Source organism: Montipora foliosa, chromosome 8 (assembly GCF_036669935.1).
Source record: "Montipora foliosa isolate CH-2021 chromosome 8, ASM3666993v2, whole genome shotgun sequence".
Taxonomy (NCBI): Eukaryota; Metazoa; Cnidaria; class Anthozoa; order Scleractinia; family Acroporidae; genus Montipora; species Montipora foliosa.
In genome coordinates, this window is record NC_090876.1 from 7,944,797 (window position 1) to 7,967,816 (window position 23,020).

At 39.6% G+C, this 23,020-nt stretch overlaps 1 protein-coding gene across 1 annotated transcript in view; it reads left to right on the top strand.

The window, feature by feature from the left end:
- LOC137967402 (sperm-associated antigen 16 protein-like) overlaps positions 1-22,420 on the top strand; it is a 28,825-nt gene extending 6,405 nt beyond the window's left edge. The window contains exons 4-20 of the mRNA XM_068813936.1: positions 2,355-2,422; positions 4,384-4,419; positions 4,915-5,000; positions 6,279-6,347; positions 6,748-6,816; positions 8,712-8,819; positions 8,981-9,041; positions 9,759-9,815; positions 10,615-10,675; positions 12,285-12,382; positions 13,516-13,649; positions 15,510-15,587; positions 16,848-16,913; positions 17,754-17,939; positions 19,069-19,195; positions 21,077-21,142; positions 22,091-22,420. Coding sequence (XP_068670037.1) covers positions 2,355-2,422; positions 4,384-4,419; positions 4,915-5,000; positions 6,279-6,347; positions 6,748-6,816; positions 8,712-8,819; positions 8,981-9,041; positions 9,759-9,815; positions 10,615-10,675; positions 12,285-12,382; positions 13,516-13,649; positions 15,510-15,587; positions 16,848-16,913; positions 17,754-17,939; positions 19,069-19,195; positions 21,077-21,142; positions 22,091-22,393 — 1,673 coding nt within the window. The 3' untranslated portion in view covers positions 22,394-22,420. The remainder of the gene's footprint in view (positions 1-2,354; positions 2,423-4,383; positions 4,420-4,914; positions 5,001-6,278; positions 6,348-6,747; positions 6,817-8,711; positions 8,820-8,980; positions 9,042-9,758; positions 9,816-10,614; positions 10,676-12,284; positions 12,383-13,515; positions 13,650-15,509; positions 15,588-16,847; positions 16,914-17,753; positions 17,940-19,068; positions 19,196-21,076; positions 21,143-22,090) is intronic.
- The last annotated feature ends 600 nt before the right edge of the window (positions 22,421-23,020 follow it).

Below are 23,020 nucleotides of genomic sequence, written 5' to 3' on the forward strand. Positions count from 1 at the left end.
TTTTGGAGGCAAAATAACCTCAAAATAATCGATCCATTTTTGGAGCCTTTGCAAAACACCCAGACTAATTTTCAGATAATGTTCAAATACTGTGTCTCTTTGAGTAGTAACTGGGATTTTTGGTGATCTGAAGAATTCCCCCATGCAGAAAAATGCAATTTTGGTTTTAGCGGTAAATTGCTGTATTTATAGGCATTATGCAAATTATTTATCGGAATTTTGCTCGGTCGCTGATATATCTTCCTCGTAAAATTAAAAAATGTGCTGTTCTTAAATTGTTAGATATCGATCTGTTTTGTGAAATTTTAGTGGAAAATTGCCAATATATGCGTTCATTTATGAAAGTCAGCTCAAATATGTCTCTGGACTGTTTTTGCGTGTTCGGCACCTAATTTTAGGCCAGCAGAATGTTCAAATCAAAAATCTCACGTAATTCCCAAACTCGATCACATTTTAAAATTTTAACACCAGCAGTGTTATTAACTCATTAATAACCTTATTATAAACTGAATATGAGGGTAGGTTAGGTTTTGAGCTGTGGCCACGGTTTGCTGATTTTGTTTGATTTTTCTGTGCATAATTTCCCTCTTAAGTATTTCCAACAAGTCTTGCTATTTCTGTCCTGCTCTGAATGCTCAGCAAACCTTATTTCAGTAACCTCTTGAACTAAGTAAATGAATGGCAAACAGCTGTTATCAATGAAGTGTGTTCTTTAATTGTGTTCAACAAACAGTAAACTTATTTTTAATTACCTGTTTTTGCACCAGTACAATTAAAATTGTACCAGTTCAAACTATTTTGTACCAGTTCAATATATTCTGTACCAGTTCAAAAACAAATTGTACCACAGTGCAAATTGAACTACAACAATTGCACTCTGAAGTTTCAGTTTTGCATCATGCCAAGCTTGACATTTAGGAATGAGTTCACTTAGTCATGATGCCCAACATCTTATGCAACTAAATTGCAGTCACGAGGACTGTCAATTGTCAAGTCATGGTCCAATTGCCTGCATAGAATTGCATAGGTTTGAGTTGAGGTTGATGAGCAACACACTCAGGCTAGCCTGAATCCCCAAACCATGCAGCATTATGAAATCCCTGAACGTCACGATAAGGATATTGACCTTGCTTGACACTACTCTACTTTAAGTAAAAACTAATTACCGGTAATGCCTTTTTGAAAGAGCTTTCGAAATAATGAAGAATGGCCTTTACCGTTTTGAAGTATCTTTTTTCGTTTCAAAGATATTTGAGTTTTTGTTGTGCAAATAGACCATTTTACAGTTGTGGCTAAGTTACCAGGCCTAGCAATGGAAGCGAGGCTGCCGGTGACCCTGTTTTGATACAAACCTTCATGCTTTTGTAATGTTAATATGGACTAATTAGCGTTACAACAACACAATTTACATGATAAAAACAGTGAGGCCTGTATCAATGCAAGGTCACCGGCAGCCTTGCAGCCATTCATAGGCTTGGTCGCTGAGCAAACAACTGTAAAATGGCCTATTAGCAATGATGACATCATCAGTGGTTCTCTGAAAATGTAATGCCAAAATTATTCAAACTTGTCATGAGTAATAACCCTTAAGAAAGGTGAAAGACGGTGCAGAGTATGATGTAACCATGGCAACACATTTGGCTCCAGTCCCTTTTGGTTGTAAATGAAATATCTCAATTTCCTCTCAAATCAGGCAAGACAGACAGTCCTGCTCAAAACACACATGGAACTCATTGCCATAGGTCTCCTAATCAACTCTTACTCATTGAGTGTGAATGTTGTTTGGTTAAGACAAAAAGTGGAAAACACCAGTTCTGCACACACTTGATCTGGAAGCAAAACAGTTGCCATGGCAACTGTCAATGGGTGTCATTTTATGCATTGACTGATGAGCAGTACTGGTGCCAAGTTGAAGAGAACTGCTTTAATATTGCTGAGGATATCCTAGATTTTGTGATTTGCTTTCCCCTTGGAACCACTGATGATGTCATCAGTTTTTACAAATACACAAAAACTTTAATATCTTCAGAAATTGTGATAGGAGATATTTAAAAAATGAGAACACCATGTTTCTTTTCTTCAAAAGATCCTTCAAATAAGCCATTTCATAAGCACTTTAACTCCAACAAGTAAAGCATTAAAGAGAACTGGTGTATCCTTTGGTAACATCTTACATGTACTTACCTTATCAAACTGTACCTCATCATAATTTGCATTTAGTATTTTTTTTCATGGGATTACTGTGGACAGCTACTATAAAAGACAGTTTTTGAAACCTTAAGCTTGTTTATTAATAATTATAATCCTTATTCCATTACATCAAAGCCAACGTATATGACAACTGATTTTTTTAGAGGGAGATGAAGATCTTGATACGGCGTTCACAACTGTGCAAGAGAAAGCCAATGATGACTTGTTAACTGTATGTATGCTGAAATTGCAGTCAGGAGGCCTACGCTTTTGTGTCAAATTCAAACCGAAGATGGTCATTGTGTTTGGTAGAAACGACTTTAAAAAAGATTTTAGTAAACGTTGTTTGAATTTCAAAAAAGTCTATGTCGGAAATTTCTCATAACTAAAATTATGTACATAATTTGTACATTTATTAGTCAATCATGAAAAAAAATTAATGATCGTAGTGTCCAACTGGAATGCATGAATATCAGAAGATAAGCATCAGCCTCCAGACTATATAAAGGCAAAGTTGAGAATATTAAATTAATTTTAAGTTTGGGTTACAGAATTGCTGTCAACTTCTCAATAGAATTACTTTTGTTGTTAGTTATTAAATGTCCCTTTTACCCCATAAGGGGTTGCCTGAGTGACATGACTTGTAAAGTACTGGTAATCCAGCACCAAGACAGACTAGGATCTGTGGTGTTTAATAAGCAGCACTCCCAGGTGAGAAAGTGTTATGAATGTGGGCACCAAGTCTCATTTGAAGTGCTACTACTATATGACCAAAAAATCAATTTTTATTTTACTTTGGATTTCAAAACTATGTTAAAAAAGACACATGTTTATTTAAAGTGGAATTTTTCTGTTTAATGGTCCACCATTACTAACTTTAAAATCTTGGGACAGCTGGATCGAGGAGAAAATGACTGTAGTTTAAGAATGCAATGCATGTGACACTACCCAGATGAATTAATATGCAATATGGGAGTTTCAGGCATCCAGACTTTTAAACTCATGTTTTGCATATAAAAGGCTGGGTTTACACGTCACTATTCCATTGATCCAACCCTCTGAGGTCCAATCGTTCAAATTGCATGAGTAATGGCGGATCGTGAAATCAAAACTTACATTCAAAGTAAAAAGGCCTTGGATAAAAATTGAAGCTCAAAATTTTATCAGTCAAGTGTTAAGCAATTACAGTACACTTCCAAAATCTAAAGGGAAAAATTAGGAAATGATTTTTTTTATCATACAAGTACATATAGGTAATGTGCAGTAGCACTTTAATGCGTTTAGATGAGCACTCTGTTACTTTAACGGTCAGTGTACATGTAAAATGCGGACTGCAGACAGTCTGCAGACCAGGGATAAAATGCAGACTGAGGTTATAACGTAACTGTTGGAAAACCCCAAACCCCTTAGAAATGCTAACCTTAGGCCTAATTAGGCCCAAAACAATATTTACGCTTAACTGTTAGCATTTCTAATGATCGAGTTGGGCTTTTTCAACAGTTAAATTATAACCTCAGTCTGCATTTTACCCCCGTTCTGCAGTCTGCGTTTTACAATGACGGGTTACTTCACATTTGGGAAATGTATTTTGTAACTTCCACAAGAGGACAAATAACTCCAGCATAAATTCTGAGGTTTAACACAGTTTATCTTGATTCAGAAGTAGATGGAAAAGCGGTTATAAAACTAAAATACAAGCAAACAAAGAACATTAGTAAGTGAACCAATCTTGAAACGGAAAACGAAAGAAAGCAACCACTTACATTTGTTTCAGAGCTGGGACTAAGAAAGACACTTCAAGACTATAACAAAGACTGCACTCAGAAAGCATCAAAGAAGAAGAATCAGAACTGCCCTCGGCATAGAATTTGAACTGCTTTGAAGCAAATACACCAAAAAAACTCAACATAACTTGTTATAAACCAGCCTTAAATACTTGCAAGTGAAAATGAATAAATTACAATACTGGTAAATTGGTTAACTAACACCTACTAGAAACACATTCCGCACACACAGCAAACTAATGATAAACATTCCATACAAAAATACAAGGAACACTAATGAAGAGATGTTTAGTTCTTTACATACATGTACGTCTTGTACTGTAAGTGAAATAGAATTTGTCATGAGGTTGGCATTGTAATCCATGCCACAATGTTAATAATCATACAAATCTTTTAATGTTTTTTGTAGCAAAAGACTGAAGCTGTTAAGCCAACAGTGACAACTGTAAGTGAATAGAAATTAGCGTCACTCAAGCTATGTATAAGTAGTCCATTAAATGTCATGGCATTGGGACCCATTATTTGGTTTGAAAGGGTGCTTGATTTTCACTTCAGATCATGCAATGACCACCAATCAGATTGGTTTATGATGGTTGGTCTCTGATTTGTCTCCACCATGGTCTGTAAAATGTACTTATACCCAACTGCTTGCCTCCTTCAAGTGCACGTTATGCTTGAAATATTGGATTCACATTGTTATTGTCATCATCATCATCATCATCATCATCATCATGATTATTATTATTATTATAATAATAATTATTATTATTATTATTATTATTAATTGACCTTTCAATTTATAAAATATTGATACGATTTAAAAGACAGGACTGTTGATCACATTTGGGTAGTAATTTTCCTTTAATAGGTACTGGAAACCCATAATTCATAAAGTTACCTGGAAATTAATATGTAGTAAATTGTTATTTGTGTCAACTAGAGACCAGAGATTGTTGAAGACTTTGTGAGGAACTTTCTTGTTAAGATGGGGATGGTTAGAACACTGGATTGCTTTCAGACTGAGTGGTAAGAAAGCTAGGTCTTAAAATTAATTTATTATATCTATCAGATAGTATGCACACTGTGATTGGCTAAATTAGCAGCTTCCTGTATGGCCCACTAAATTTGAAGTACTATATATCAAACACAAGAAGGAGTGTTTCATCGGATATCCAAATACCAAGAGGCGAATTGAAAAACGAGGCAGATCAAGGCCGAGTTTCTTAACTGATTTCGAGGTGGTTGGATATCTGATGAAACACTCTTTCGAGTGTTCAATATTGCTTCTCAAAGGAATGAGTATTTTAAGAGATATTTGGGATCAAAGTTGGCAAAAATTTTTGCTAATTAAGACCACATATCCAAACTTTCTGCACAGCAGTGATTTCTTTTGTTTTTGACTTATGAATTATTAATGAGTTTGAGAAATTTTGATAAAACATTTTTCTAGGAAGTTTTTTCTGTTGTTCATGTTACATAAACTTGACAAAACGTTTGAGTCTTGCGAGCAACTATTTCAAAAAGACAAGAAGATTTACCGGTAATCATAATTTTTTTCAGATTTTGAAGTGGCAATCTTGTGGCGGTTGAACCTTCCACTTGCCTTCAACTAGTTTCCTTTCCTATGTACCTGATTACCTCAGAGAAATAATACATGTCTTTACTTTCTAACCTCGTTTTCTTGGTCTGTACTGCAAATAACGGATCCTCATAAAGTGCATCATAAATCAACGAGAAAAAAACTTGCTCAGTCTGTAACTTACAGTACAGACCTCCAACTTGGTTAGTAAGATATGGTATGTATTTTGTTGTAGCCTTACTTCAAATTGATGAGAAATAATAGTTATTAGAATAATTACATAGGTGATTATTGAAAATTTGATCAATACAAGCAGTAATTCAGAGTAAAACTAGAGAATGAAAGATTCACATTTTTGCATCCTCATGCCGTCTTCAAAACCTCAAATTTGGTGATTTCATGTCATTATTGTGCATAGTACCACAAGAATATTGTGCTAAAATGCATGCAGCACAATTATGTTTCCTCTTTCGACCAGCGATATAATGTTGTTTTGTGGCGTTCTCGTTGACGTTCATGTCGTAGATCTTAAAGTCCCTTCTGTCTAACGCCAAGTGACTTTACTCATCATTGGGGTGGGGTGGGGTGGGGTGGGGGACAATTGAGGAGTTAATGGGTTGTAATATTATTAACAAACACCAAACCAAAACTCATTTGCAACAGACAGTCATACAGCCCTTCAGTTTGACAGAAAGAATAACTGGCAAAACATTATTCTTTTCCAGGTATGAATTGTTGCAAAAAGGAATGCTTAATGAGGAGGATGTGAGAGTTGTCCCAGATATATACATAAAGTAAGTATAGTTTGGTACAAGTATCATAAATAATACTGTACTCTTATTAACTAGAGATGCCAACATCCAAATTCCAAAAGCAGATGAATTTTTCATTTTTGCCACAACCCTTAATTTAGCCTCAATAATTCAGCAGGGGTATCCCTAAGGGCAGGGAGCCTGGGGCTACCCAGTCCCCTTCCCCTGGGCTAATTGTGAGCAGAACACCTGGTTACTTTCATGGTAAAAAAAACTGGCTAGATTGAACTGCCTACTAATCAATTTCGTTTATGCAGCAACTTAAAATTTTGGTGACAGCCCTGATGGAGACTTAACACTGTACCTTTCTTTTTTGTCAATGACTGTTAACACTAATTAATTTTACAAATTATGTAGTTTCTAATCAGTTGTTACATTGTAGAAACCAACAGTTAGATGATCTCGTGACTCAACTGAGGCAGGATGTGACAAAATTCAAAGAAGCTGCAGAGTGAGTTTAAGTTTAATCCTTCATGTAACCAGTTAAACTGAATCAGGTGAGATTGTCTCATTTGACAAAAGAGACAATGTGTTATGGAGGCAGTGCAGCTGAGTTGTTAGGGTGCTAATGCGCTTATCCTGAGGTAGCTGCACTGGTTCAACTTCTTAACTGCACTTGTAAACAGCCAATTGGTTTGCCTCCATCCGGTTGGGACTTTAAGTTGTTCTTCTGTTCTATTGTTTCATTGGTCCTGAAAAGCCCCAATGGGGGAGGGGGTAGTCCAAGGGTGTATCTAGGGGGGACATGGGGTGCCCATGACCCCCCCCCCCCCCTTTGTAAGCCTTTTTTATACTGTAAACAAGCTACATGCACAATATTCAGGTGGCGCAAATGCCACAATCTGGTGAGTACCCTCTGTTTGACACAGTGTGACCCCCCCCCCCCCTGAGAAGTCCTGGTTACTCCCCTGTAGTCAAGTACTGTAAGTACTAATATATAGACAGAAGTACAGACACTCCGAGGACCAGGCATTTTTTTATCTGAGCTTCCCCTTTAATTAATTTAACCGATTGACTCCTCAGGTGCCTTAATTAAGACATCCCCAGTTGACGAGTAAATTCGTCTTGCATTAGACAGAGTAAAATCATGCATTTTTCCAAGATAATTAAGCTTCAATTTGCAAAAGAACACCATACATTGCTTTGTATTTTAGAGCTTTTTACAAATATAGTCGATTAATTATCGTCAAAAATGCGTGGTTACCCCCAATTTCCTTTTTGGATTTCAATATCACTTGTTAAGATCTGCCTTTCCCGCATATTCAGTAAACCGCGCAAAAATACCTTTGAATTAGTAGGCACCGTCCTAAGGTGGCTCAAGCCAGTTTCAACACTTTCAAGAGACCTTGTTATTAGAATGATTGACACTACAGCACTTTACCACATAACAGCAATGTTTCGGTACTATTTGAAACACCAATTATTGCTGAACAAGATGCAGTCATCTTTGTGACGTAAAAAGTTACCATAGCAACAGGACAGCCTTGCAAAAACATCCTATATTTTGGCTTAAGTTGCTCATACCTGAAAAACGGACCATGTGACCCCAATTTTTTATTGCACAAAAGTGATCAGCAGGCCAAGATGAAACTCTCTGCAAAGTTTTAAAAAACTCTGTGGAGCGGGTTCAGAGCTACCTGAAATTTTCAATCACTTAAGGTGGCTCTGAATCTGCTCCACAGAATGTTTTTAAACGTTGCAGAAAGTTTCATTCTGACATGCTGATTGCATTTCGGAAATAAAAAATGGGGGTCACCGGGTTCGTTTTTGAGATATGAGCAGCTCAAGCCAAAATATGGGGTGTTTTTGCAGCGCCTTACTGTTGCCACGGTAACTTTTTACGTCACAAGAATGACCAAATCGTTTTCAGCATTAAGTGGTGTTTGATATGGTATGATAATCTTGCTTTAAGTGATAAAGTGTTGTAGTGTCAATCCTTCTAATTAGAACGTTTCTTTCAAGTGTTGAGCGAGGTTTTGCAAAAATGTTGCCATGTCAAAACAAGTCAACAACACGGTAGCAATTTTGGCATTTTTCGATCAGCAAAAAGGCTCAGTTGCCAGCAATGAGACTGAGCAACCTATACTACTAACAAAGAGCAAGATTAATCGTCATGGTTATAAATTTTTTCACTAAAAAAGGGGCAATCAAATCTTGTACTCGTTCGCGTCCTCGTCCTAGAATTAGGTCCCTATTAACTCAATCTTGAATTTACTGAAGCGTCCATACACTGTAGCTGCAGTGCAATGTAATGTAATATAATGGATACTCTTTGTTGTGGGAAGTGGTGGTTGCTTGATGATAAATTAATGATGTTGGATTTTTTTATTGTTGTGTGATTTATAGAAAGGCCAAACAAACTTTTGTCCGTTTGAAAAAGGAAAGAGATTTTCACCGAATGCATCACAAGAGAGTTGTCCAAGAAAAGAACCGACTTATTACTGACATAAAAAGGTGCTTTTTGTTGAATGAATGAATAAATAAATAAATGGTTTTACAGTAAAGTGTGAAGTAGCTAATAATTAGAAAATCGTTCTGTGTGTGTTGATTAATAATTATTTATGTTATTGTTGTTGCCTTTTTAACATCAGATTTTATTTCTCTTTGATTTTCAGACTGAAGAAACACTACTCTACATATGAACCAACTCTTCAAACCTTGAAACATAAATATGAGGTATTAGGAAAACATTTGAGGACAATACAATACAATACAATAAATTACAATACAATACATACGTAATTGACCACTCCCCATAGGGGCTTTTCAGGGCCATTATGAAGCAAAATCAACGAAACAAGAGAATACAACAAGAACAACAACTGTTAAGAATCCCAACTGGCCGGAGGCAAACCAGTTGGCTATTTACAAGTGCAGGCGGGAAGTTGAAGCAGGAAAAACCAGGAACAAATTCAACGAGTGGTCAGAATGAGGCAGTTGTGACATTCATCGATACTCACGTAATGTGCACAGTGTTTATAGTGAAAGGGCAGGTACCGTATGCTCCCAGGCAGTTGATAGCATGATTTTTCAAACTAGCAAAAATAGAACTGTAACCAGGATAGGACGTATCCAACGCGGGCTCATGGAATAATTGTTAAATAGCCTTTCACAAGTTGAAAAAGTTGGTGCGTGAATGGGAATATATGCGATAAGGGGTGCGAAAAAAGAATTTCACCACTTTTGAAATATTTTTCAAACTATTAGCTAAGTGTAATTTTGAAAGCATCAGCAGTATATAACTGCAATAGTTAAGCATTAGTTTGCCATTGGTTTTGTCCGTTTAATACATAAGTGTTACTGCAATGTTTTCCCTTGTGAGGTCACATATGACCCCGTAAGTTGTTCATCCATCGGAAATGAAGCTAACTCATTCAATATATTTTCTGACAGGTTGCTATGAAGGAAAAAATGCTTACTAAACTGGAAAGAGACAGAGCTGTTGGAAAGGTGACAGTATGCAGTATCAATAACTTTAAGATGCTGGTCATTGCAGTTATTAACGTCACTTGAACAGTAACGAAAGGAAAGCCTGAAAAATCCAGGCTTGAACTTGCTTGAATCAGGGTTGAATCCCGTTCAAGTTTGAATTTTTCAGGCTTTCCCTTCATTACTGCTTAATAAATTCGATGATCAGTAACAAGTAACTCAAGTAACTTGATTGACATCTCTCCGCAGTTCAAGTATACTATAATATGGTTTTCATATATATTAACTTTCATCACAGTATGCAATAGAACGGTTTTCAATTGAGTGTCGAAAGTAATTAGATAATTACTTTGGTTTATGATTACTTCACTAAGTGATTGGTTCAAAGTTCTCGCGCCATTTTTTTCAACCAATCAGAAGTGAAACCAAAACCAATCGTGGCTCACGCGTGCACATTTCCCCGCGCTTTGTGGCATTCCAAAACAAAGAAATGGCGGCCATGATGGTGTACCAAACTAATCCTCTGGGAATTGAACTCTATTTTTATTTAAATAGTTTCTTTTGTCTCAGTAATCCAGTATGGCTGCTGGTCACGTGAGTGAAAACGCTCCCTATCATTCTTCTGAAATACTTTCAATTGCTGTATCAAAAAATCACTTCAGAACGACCTTGGGATACTTAGAGCCTTAGTTGATTCGTCTTTGAAAAGACAAAAGCACTGGTTCAGTTACAACTATAGTATTTTTTTTAAGTGTGGAAATATCCACAATATATTAGATTTACCGTTAATACTGAGATAAGACTCTTTTTAACAATCTAGATGACAGGACTCCAAACAACACTTCATCAAGTTGGTGGTAGTCCTGCGGACATTTCTCAAGGTTTGTTATCATTTGCGTTCCTCCTCAATCTTTCGTCAAAGAAATTTGAGAAAGACAAAGACCAAGTCATTTGTCATTTAATGATAGGAATCACATCTGGTAACGGTTGGACTTTCCCGGTAATTTTCTTGGATAAGGACAACAAACTGTAGCCTCCGTCTCATGGCTCTGATGTTCGTGAAATCTTGTTGGGCATTAGAGAATCCACACACTATTTGCAAAGATTAGAGTGCAGGGCCCGTTTGTTCAAAAGCCCATTGACGCTGATCCCAGATTAAAAATTAACCAAGGAGCTTATTTCTCTACCGCCAAATGCTGTTCAAGGCTGATAATCGGCAAAACTTTACATTAGAAGAAGTCGATCTTGAAAAACAAAAATCAGCGAAAAAAACTTTCACCAAAAAGTTGAAAACTTGAAACAAAAGTTTACGCTATTCCTGGATTAAGCTCATCGGCTTTCGACCAACCAGGCCCAGAGCTTCCCGCCTGGTGTTTTTGTCTGTCCTATAGGCCAGCAAATGTAGTCGTCTCGAAAAGCGTATTGTGCAAGAGGCCTCGTTACGAAGGAGGGCTGTACGGTCTGTGAGTCAAAGTGCCTGTGCCATGTGCTGGAACATTATGTGCACTGTGCAAAGCACTAGTAGATTTTTCTTGCTGTTCACATTGTTGAGTAAGTGCAGAGGAAATGGCGTAGGTAGTTGGCGTTTCTGGCCATGTACACAGGTAATTGCAATGCAGGGCAAGGGGCGTTGTCAAGTTCCTCCAGGAGTACTTCGTCAATTATGGCTGAGGTTGGCTTGAATGGATCTGCTAGAACCTTCTGTTTCACCTGTGCAGCGATTTTGGTCGCCTTGGCGCTTCCAACATTGGGCAGATGGGGACGAACAACTGATCTTCAACTTCCATAACTGCGGCTCTGCAAGGGTTCTGCATTGGCCGCGCTGTGCACTGCCTATGAGTCACTTCACTTTGTAATTTTTTCTTAACATTATAAGTATAACCATCGCAAGTTTCTCTTGGTAAAAACGTATCTACTCAATAAGCCTTTCTGAGATATGACCTTTTTATGCTGGCCAGCCACATTTTGCGTAAGAGAATAACCCGGGCCACAACAAACCACCCCTACTCTTTGCGAAATGTGTGTGGATTCTTTGAAACCCCACGGAGTGTTCTTGATAGGAGCTACACTTCATAGCCCTTATCCGAGAATACTTGAAGATGTGAGTACAAAGGCAGCACTTTCTCCTAAATCATTTAAGCCCCTGCGTGTTACATACATAACTTTACGCACGTAATAGACCGCTCCCCAGAGGGGCTTTTTAGCACCAATGAAACACAATTAACGAAACGACGGAACAGAACAACAACAGCTGTTAAGAATCCGAATCGGCCGGACGCAAACGAGTTGGCTATTTAGAAGTGCAGCTGGGAAGAGGGACTACAAGGAACAAAAATCAAACAGTAGTCAGAACGTATCTTGAAACCAGGATCCCCGGATCTCAAGGCAAGCGCCCTAACCATGGGGCCACACTGCCTCCTGTTAGTCTGTCAGGCCGTGGCCCGGTCACAGTTCTAGTGTAATTATATTCTCTTCGTTCTTTCTATGAAGGTGTAGAATCTCCGAAAAAAGTGACTCAATACCGCCCTGCAGGGACACAGAAGAATGTGGCTGGGCTTCCACCTCCAACTCAAAGCAAACATCCAAAGGTTTGTATTGCAATGATAAATACAATCAGGCTGTTACTGTACAATCATCTTCAGTAGCAAGGGTGTATTCTCCCTGCACAGTCTCGAGTATAAGGGTGACCGATGCAGGACGTTAATTGCATGAAAGAAAAAAAGCCTCCAGTTTATACTGCACGTAACAGTTTGTGAACAAATTCGGGTTTTATGATGGATAGATGCATCATGACTTCGATCCTTTGAGCGTTTACGGAAGGCTTACAATTAGTTTTAGTTGTATATGAATCTTCGAGATTGGGAATCAATAGATTATTCAAGACACTTTGAAAATGTTGAATCGGCTGGCGTCAAAGTATATACATACCGATTTATCATGTGCGCGGAAATTTTGCGGTTAATCGTCCTACAGAGTGATCGTCACATGATATAGTGCCTAAATGTTTAACGTCGTTGTTTGAATAGACTAGAAATTCTCACCAGGTGACATTCCAAAGGGATCGCTCTATCTGCCGTATAATGGACCATTTGGTTGAGAGTTTGAGCGCACAAATTACCCCCAACATGCCTTCCGGTTGAGTTCAGCTAGCTTTCCTGGGCACCTGGCTCTTGACCCATTGACCGCCATAAGTCCTGTAATCCTGTACTTATAGTTTACGTCATAGAAAGTGCGGCGTACTGGGTTTTATTCACGAGTTGTTTGTGTCAAAAACCACGAACGAGCGAGGTACGAGCGAGTGAGGGTTTTTGACACAAACAACGAGTGAATACAACCCCGTACAAAGCACTTTCTATGTCGTGAGCTGTTTATTACACATAAGACGAGAATTTTCATTGAAATAGTTTTCTGAACGCAAATTAGAAACAAAAACTCACTGACAATAGAACCAAATGTAAAGTTAAAAAGTTCAATAACAAAGTACGATTTCCACGAGATCCACGAGTGATTGGCTTGGAAGGCCTTTTCGCTATCGTTGATTAGTTATACTTCCACACGTGAAAGAGCCGCACGTCATTTTGATTGGCTGTATAGGCTTTTTTCACATGTGAAAATAAAGCGTATAGATTTATCCAAATGAGCTTTATGGAATAAAATTCTCATGTTATGTGTAATAAAATGTCTTACTCTCTATTTTCACTTCATGTCTGTGTATTTGCAGGATTCTGAGTTTCCTGTCGATAATCGAGTGAATCCCCAACTCTCTCATCACAAAGGTCCTTCGGCGCACTTAACCCGATCGGGTGGCTTCCGGTTAACTCACACTGTTACTGCGCATGCGTTACCAGTTAGTGGGTAAGAATGACACTAAACAAGAGAAAACAAAGATGACCTTAGTGAAGAACTCATCCTTGCACTTTATCTGGACAATGAAGCAATGTTCTCTTATAGCCGGCTACCTAAAAATTTCACGTGCTTCAACGGGATTCGAACCCATGATCTCTGCGATGCGGGTGCAATGCGGGTGCAATGCTGATGCAATGCTAGTGCAATGCTGGTGCAATGCTGGTGCAATGCTCTACCAACTGAGCTATGAAGCCACTCAGTTGGAAACAGGGGCCCGTTTCTCGAAAGTCCCGAAAACTTCTCGGGTCCGAAAAGCCATTTGTGAAACTGAGTTAACTGAATAGAGTGTAATGTGAAGTGCTAGATTTCTATCCCATATGAACCATGTGAGCGTTAGCCCTACTGATGGAAATGGGCCCACACAAGGACAAAGAAAAACTCTGACCAGGGTGGGAAATGAACCGCCAACCGCATGTTTTGGAAAGCCGATCTTTTATCATGTTTTCAAGGTAACAAAAAGAATCATGACTGTGAAGTTTGACGACTTAAATCCTTTCCGTTCTTGAGATACAAAGAGAATTGTGACACCCGAAGATGGCCCGTAAAGTTTCGGGACTTTCGAGAAACGGGTCCCGGGTCAGTTGGTCGTGGGTTCGAGTCCCGTTGAACGCTGACTGGATTTCTCAGGTGTCTGTGAGATACAATTGCTTAAATTGTCCAGATAAGTGCAAGAGCTGTTGAGGGGTTTTGCTTCAGTCAAAACTACTCAAAACACTACCAAATGGCAGTTTGCACAAGATGTTGCGTTTTGAGGCTTAAACGAACGTTTTGGACGTGGCGTTTCCAATCCGGCAGTGCGATTTTGACCGAATGAGGATCTTTTGGGGGTTTTTTTGCTCCAAAAGTTCTCAAAACACTGCCAAATGACATGTTTTTTACAAAAAGTTGCGTTTTTAGGCTGAAACGAACGTCTTGTTCATTTTGAGCAGATGAGCAACTTTAAGACGTGACAAGCTATTAGAGCGCGATTACATGTCATGGCATCGTGTTCTATCGCTTCTGCCTGAATTCTTCTAAGCGGGCGTGCCTTCCCTTTTGCTGTCATTTCCGAAGAAAATACTTTCGTTTCTATTTAATTTAAAAATAACTTCTGAGCTGGAGGGCTTTAACCAGAACCCTAACCAAAAAGTAATACATGAAATTCTTAAGACCGGAACACACTAGGCGATAAGTCGCTGCGACAGGTCGCGAGGACAAGTCGCCGCAACAATTCGCCTCGTGTGACTCGGTTAATTTTGTGAAAACCATTGTTGCTGCGGCAGAATTTTGTCGCTGCGATCATTTTGCACGAATTCAAATCAATTTGAATTTGTGCGACTGATCACAGCGATAAAATTAACGCAAGCAGCGTTGTCGAACCGTGTGTACACTTCCAGCGGCAACAAATCGGTGCTACAAAATATAAATGAACCGATGAGAGAGCGACATATGGTCCGCCATATTGAATTAGAAAACTAGTTCACATTCCTCCTCATACGAGATCACTGCGTGTGCATCGAATAGGCGTCGTGTCGCAACGACTCGTTTTGCAAGTAGTACGCACGGAGCGACCTGTCGCTGCGACTTGTCGCCTAGTGTGTCTCGGTCTTTAAGGTTGAGGGGGTACCTTGTGACACATCGTTAAGTGTAAGCAAAGTACCATGAATCTCATGCCACAGTATTGGACATAGATCTCCGCTTATTTTCTCTATTGACCTGGTCTATGCATCCTTTTTTCGAATGGTTTTTATCAGAGACAGTCCAAAACCGCTTTAAAGAGCGTGCTTGTGTAATTGGACTTGCGGAAATTATTTCTCTGCTTTCCAATAGACTGGCTCTGCATCCAAGGAAACAGGTCTTGGCTACTGTCAGTGACGATTGGAGCTGGAAGATGTGGGCAATACCCAGGTAGGGTGGATCAGTTTCAAACATCCTTTTGGTTTAGTTCCAACTTAATAAGACGGACGAAACGTAAGTTGTCCGTGCGGCTCAGGGATCAACGATTTATTGAAAAGATCGTTAAAGCCACTTTGGATTTGTTTGACTTTTACATCTCAAATTTTAACCGAGTGAAAACAATTGAAGAAAGATTAGAGACTATTTTGTTTTAGTATCACCAAACTAGTGGACTAATGCAAATGCTGCATTTTGATTGGCTACGCTACTAGAGGACTATTAGTAATAGTCCTCGAGTAGCGAAAAGCGCGACGCTTTCTGTCGTTTTATTCCCAAATAAATATTTCTTCAAATTGCATTTGCTAACTTTATTATTGCCTTTTCTGTCCGACTAGTTGGGTGATACTAAAACAATTAGACCCTTCGCCCTCAAAGGGACACGGGTTTTTTTTTTTTTCATGTCGCAGACATGTTTCGACTTTCTTCAGTACAAGTGTAATTTGCACGCTTAATACATCGTTCTTTTATGTTTCATTTGGACTCAAACACATTTGCACTAAAGGAAAGGAAAGGAACTTTATTTAAGTGTCTTGTCCTCTAGTGCTGGAGCACTAATTGGGAACACTGTAACTGAAATTAACAAGTTAAAGCTAATCAAATCAAATGTCAGTTTTTGAGGAGAGGGGAAAACCGGAGTACCCGGAGAAAAACCTCTCAGTGCAGAGTAGAGAGCAAACAAACTCAACCCACATATGACGCTGGATCTGGGAATCGAACCTGGGCCACAATGGTGGGAGGTGAGTGCTCTCACCACTGCGCCAACCCTGCACCCCAAGAAATCAAACGTACGTTTCTGTCGAGACACCGGCGTTTTCCATTTACCAAGAAATTCCGGAAATTCCGGTTGGGATGTAAATGGAACACTCGTTTTTGGTTCGTTGCACTGGAAAATTTCCGGAATAAACGGAACTTCTGAAAAGGTAGTCCTGTTTTCCCGTTGGAAACTTTCCGATGGAAATGTGTGTTCCATTTACAACTTTTGAAAGGTCTTACCACTTTCAAGCAATTCACGGCTACATTTTTAAATTTTGGCGTGTAAAATCGCAATCACTGGGCGGCGAACGGACCTGAGTTAAATGGAACACGTTTTTCACCCGATGGCAATTTCCACCGAAATTTCCGGAAATTTTTTGTAAATGGAAAACGCCCACGCTCGCAACATTGAACATCGCTGTTTTATATTTATTAAATTTTCTTTCTTTTGTTCTTTAGTGGTGATATCATAATGACTGGGGAAGGCCACAAGGATTGGTTATCTGACGGTGATTTTCATCCAGGGTACGCGATGAAATTTTCGTAACACTTTAGTGGTTGGTTAATGCACAGTTAATAAAGAGACCGCGTGGTCTTGAAACTGAAAACTTCAAAAAGCGAGTCCAAGAGTGCCGTCGTAATCACCCTGCCAACAGAGCCTTTCTGAACTCGACGAGAAAGAAAGGACTCTGCAGAAATCGTGTAAAGTCTTTATTGAGCATGCGCAAGCCGTTGCTTGGAGACATGTTCAAACGAAACCGAAAATATATTTTACAATCTTACAGCAGAGAACACTGGTAACGTTACAATACAGTATTGCATGATATATGCACACACATCTGAAAGAAAAAAAAAACACAGGACATGATGCGCATATTTCTGAAAGCAGGGAGAGAGAGAGAGAAGCCGCATTCCTGATCACAACACCTTTCTGGAGAAAGGGATCGGGGTTAAGAAGAGATAAAAACATCAGCCTATTCAAAAAATTTTAAATGTTTCGCCAGGTTCTCACGTCCTCTACAAAACCTCAAACTTGGCCAATTCACGTCGTTATTCAGGACGAGAACGGCAACGAAATGTACCAAAATGCAAAACGCACGTGCAGGGCGTGCAGAGCTTTGGTTTTTGCTCATTAAAGCTATCGTTTTGTGGCATTCGCGTAGCCGTCGTCGTCGTCGTCCTTGCGTAAGCTCCCTATTACCATGGCGACGGCAAAAAGAAGACCGAAAGAGGAAGCGTTGCTGGCATGTTGAACTTTGGAATACTCATGTCTATGAAATGCGCATTAAAGAAATTAAATCTCGCTGCCCGACAAAGAACATATATAGCCCGACCCCTCTCTGACTAAGTCGCTACTTTTTCCAGGGGTGCCCGTCTGGCCACATCATCTGGAGATGCGACAGTCAAAATCTGGGATTTTGCCAAAGCGGAATGCGTGCTTACCTTCACTGACCACACCCATGCGGTGTGGGGGTGTTCGTGGCATTCCTGCGGGGACTTTCTGGCTTCTTGCTCCATGGACAACACATGTAAGGTCTGGGATGTCAACAGGTAAGCTTGAAAAACTGATTTCTTCCGAAGGCTTGAGGACTGCATTTACAGGCACTGTAAGAATTCAAGTCACTGAGTGACGAAGCCATATCTGATAAGTAGTAGAGCGGTTTTCAATTGAGTGTTGAAAGTAATTAGCGAATTGCTTTGGTTTTGCATTACTTCACTCAGTGATTGGTTCAAAGTTCTCACGCCCCTTTTTCAACCAATCAAAAGTGAAACCAAAACCAATCGTGGCCCGCGCGTGCACGTTTTCCCGCGCTTTGTGTCGCCTACGTGTAATTACTTCGAGTTTTGATTGGTTTACTGGTTTGTCTCCGTCCATTTTGATTGGGCAAAGTAATTACTTTGGTTTTGGTTTTAGGACACTCGATTGAAAATCACTCTAATTCAAAAGCCATATCTGATAAATAAGTGCATACCCTGGTATGAAGTACAACTTTGAACTAATGATTGGGAGCTTTAATAACGATGACATTCAAAGAGAGAGAAACGACAAAATGCTTATGGTGTAATAGTTGCAAAAATTGTTTTGCACGATTTACGGCTTAGTACGTTTTTTTTTTTTTGCTGTTACGCGAAGGACGTGAGCACCCTGAAATAAATATGGAGCTTTAGCACGTGACGTATTTTAGACCACATTTCACATGTGGTTGCGTGAACACAGGGTAAAAGGGAAAACAGCTCACTTCCGGTTGCCGTCCGCGTCTCAGAAACGCGCGTGCTTAAGCTCCCCAATATTCAGTTTTCTCCCTGAATTTACCCACCATTCATAACGGTTAGATCCGTATATTGTCTCTATACAATTACCCTGCTAGAAGTTCTTCATCTCGTGGCTTTCGCTTTTGTTTTGTCTTTCCACGGCAGTAATTACCATATACGTATGTCAGGCTAGCCACGTTTGGCCAAACGACCAATAGCTGTGTTTTGATTGGCTTTTACAACAGTGCGCGTGCTGAATCTCCCAAGGAAGGCGTTCTATAAATAAATCTACTCGGGAAAGGTTTGACTCCTATGCCAAGTATGGGAGATAGAGGCTCATCTTCATGATCTCCTGTTGCAACCGTATCTTCCTTATCCCCTCGAAAAATATAGGTACCCGGAGTAATAAATTCCGTTTGGTTTACAGTGAGCGCTGCCGACATACGTTAAGAGGCCACGCGGATTCTGTGAACAGCATTATATTTTTACCGTACTCAAACACTTTGTTAACCTGCTCAGCGGACAAGACACTTTCACTGTGGGACGCAAGGACTGTAAGTACATCGACATCTACATGTTCTAGCACTCGCAAAGTCCCTTTTTGACTTACGGCTGTTTCTGCTGGGATGGCCTCATACACCATAAACCTTTTCAGAGACATCATGCTAAGGCGGCCACTTCTGTTGGAGAGAACAGGACAGCCACAACACCGGGGACTCCATCCCCTACTCTTCTCGAATAGTGTGTGGATTCTTTAAAGGGAACCTCCATTACAACTAAAAAATAACCTTAAATCAGGGGAAATAACCTTTACAGTCAAATCAGTCAAGTTTTTAAAAGGAAGCGTTTGTATCCGAAATAAATAAGTTTTAAAATCGTGTATTTTTGTTTTCAAATTTCGCGGGCGCCGCCATCTTGAATAATTGTGACGTGTTACGGTTGCCCTATGGGCCACTTCGGAAAATACCATAATACTCTTTGTTTGTCCCCTCCAAATTTTGCATAAGCATTGTTTCCAGTTTCTCTTGGGACTTACAATGGTCCCAAGAGAAAACAAAAATTTGGGGGGACAAACAAAGAGTATTATGGTATTTTCCGAAGGCGGCCTATGGTTTTTAGACAAGATCTTTGTGGTAGAACAATAGGGTAATCGTTACATGTCACAATTATTCAAGATGGCTGCGCCCGCGAAATTTAAAAGTGAAAATAAGCGATTTAAAAATTCACTTTTCTCGACATAAACACTGTTTTAAAGACAAATTTGAAACAAATTTGCACGTAAACATAATTTCTTTCGGTTTTAACTTATTCTGTAGTAAGAGTGGAGGTTCCCTGTAACGTCCTACTGGAAACTTACGAACATGGAGGATATTTGCAGATGAAATTATAAAGGAAGCACTTTCTCCTCAGTTATTTTAAGATCCCAAGTATTGATCCGGCCGGAGTTCGAACCCGCGACCTCCCGCGTGACAGCCCGGTGCTCAACCAACTAATAATAATCATTAATAAAGAGATTTCACATCGCGTTTACGTAACACATCGAACTGTAGGCTAGCTTCTTGACGTAGAAACATGAAAGGTATCTGACTCCAACATGTCTCTCTAATTGGAGAAGCTGCTCGGTTGCTGTAGATAACTGGCAAGAAACGAACTAAAATCATAAGAGTTTTTCAACTTTGGCAAAACGGAAATTTCAGCCGGTGCTGAAAACGCAATTCGAAATCACTCGGCTGTCTTCCTTTTTGGGCGTGTTGGACTGCTGAGAGAGTTGGAGAGACCTGGGGCTGGCAGTTCCATCGACAACAGAGCTTATTTACTCACGAGATCATTCGCCATGTTTCTATATCGAAACAACAATTTGCTTAGTGAATAGTTTGGCCGCCATGACACCTTAAGCAGACGCTCTATAAGAAAACATAGTAATCATAATCACCAATACTAAATATTCTCGCATGTCGCAGACAAAACATGGTAGTCATTGAAAAACAACGGTGGAAAAATCGCTTAATCTCTTCCCATTGTATAACCTTCAGAAAATGTTTTGCACACGACCGTCGAAAAATGATTTAATTTCATGACACCCAAAATGCCCAAAAAGGACAAAGAAACATTGCAATAACCACTTTAACATAAACGAAATACAACAAAAGGTTCAAAGAGAAGCATGGATAGACACAAATGGACAAGATTGAAACGGATTTCATTTGAGTAATCTTAAAAAAACGTCGGGCCGACGTTTTTCAAGTTTATGGCAAATCGCCTGGATAAAGGTCGTTTTTGCTCAGAATCCGGCATCTAGTTTGTGATATAACGATAATTTTATCAGGAAAGGAATTCCTCATTGCCATTTTCGAGTTTTAAAACTCGTGATCAACTCAGTAGAGACCAGAAAATAACGTGAAATAGCCCCTTTAAGTGTTTTTTTTTTCTTGCAGGGTTTGTGTGCGCAAACGTTCTATGGACACATGCATTCTTGTAACCATATCGCTTTTAACCTTAAGGTTTGTTTATTATTGGTTTTTTTATACGTTTGCAGGGCTTCCCAGGGAGTGGGAGGTTCAATTTCGCTTGTCTTCATTTCAAACTGCCCTTTACAACCTCTAATTTCATTGGCCCGGTATTTTTGTGACTATTGTTTTGTGAACCAATCACGAGAGCCGTTCTCAAAGCTACGTCCGGACCCAAAAATGCCAGGTCTCTGTCGTAAAAACAAGGCAGCAGTTTCGCCTTTGTCAGTTCATCTGTGCCATGTCACCGTTTCGTAGAATTGATCTCTCTAGAAGGCCGAGGGAGGCTTAGGAAAGGAGGGAACGCGAATTTCAGTTCCGAGCATTCCCTAGTCATAGTAAACTTGGAATACACTTTTTTTTATAAATATAAAATAATTAAGATAGTACGCGCACCCTCATTGGTCAATAGCTGTGTTTAGACGAGAGTATGAAAACACGGCTGTGACATCACACGAATTTTGATTGGTTATATGCCGTCTGACGCGCGTTTTGATTGGCTGGTAGGAAATATGAGCGTGTATCAAGAAAATCTGTTTCAATCAAGAATTTTCCTTCATTTGTTTCCTTCATTTGTCGAATTATCTTTGAGAAATATTTTATAAAGCAAAAGAGGACTTTTTCCCGTGTTTCCATAGCCTCATCTAAACACTCGGGGAAGCTGGGAGAATTCTCGACAGTTATGCAAACCCGAGACCCAGTCGAGGGTTTTCATAACTGTCTCAAATTCTCCCAACTCCCCCTCCTGTTTAAATGAGGCTATGGAAACACGGAAAACGTCCTCTATTGCTTAAATGGTCTTCAAATTTAACTTTCGCGTAAGAAAACAATTTAAGGTTAGATGCACTTTTATAATTTTATGAATCTTCCGCAAAGGATAAATCTGCTAAGAGTGTCTCCTTCATCTTGCAATTCACGTTCGTCGTTTTCTCTCAAACTTAGGGTGACACTATCGCCTCCTGTGACGCATACGGAGTGGCGAAGATGTGGGACGTGCGCACTGTAGCTTGCATGACTACCATAGACCTTGGACCTCACCCCGCCAATCGTCTGGATTTTGATCCCAGTGGTACCGTCCTTGGGGTCGCAAGCAATGATGGGACGGTAAAGATGATCGAAGTGGCAACAGGCCAGGCCGCTGAGCTGACTGCACACGAGGATGCTGTTCAAGGTGTCCTGTTTGACAGACTTGGCGAGTTTTTAGTCAGTGGTGGATCGGATGGAACCTTTCGAATATGGTCTTAGCGAATTGAAGAAATGTCATTTCACGTAGCTTTGTAGTGTGTGTTGTTTTAAGTTAATAAACACACAAGTTATAATCTTAAATCTCTTCAGAGGCACGTCTTTCTCGCAGTACATTGTATTTGTCTCTGTAACCATACGAGACAGCTCCGTTTGTAAAATTTCAGTATAACAAAAAAAGCGTTCGCTGAAGTATAAAATATTGCAGGTTGTCATTTGAATTTGAAGAAAGAGATTATTCCCTTTTTTGTCTCTGCAAGGTGATGAATGTGGGCTCTATTGATTTTCCTTTACACGTCACTTCATTGCCATTTCATATAGCGAAACACTAGTAAACAATTAATCCCCAAAAATGAAATGAGTCGTCGAGAGATTTAAGGCGCTGTTACACTGTGAAATGTTCCGTGCAACTTGTCTCGCAATGTTTTGGCGACATTGTGGCGGGACAAGTTGCACGAAACGTTTCACAGTGTGACATACCTTGCAACGGCCAAAATCTGTGCGAGACAAGTTGCACGTAAAGTAGGACTTAATTCTACTTTCGGCAACGGCTCTTGCAACTTGTCTCGCAACGAGTTTGGCCGTTGCAAGGTATGTTACACTGTGAAATGTTTCGTGCAACTTGTCCCG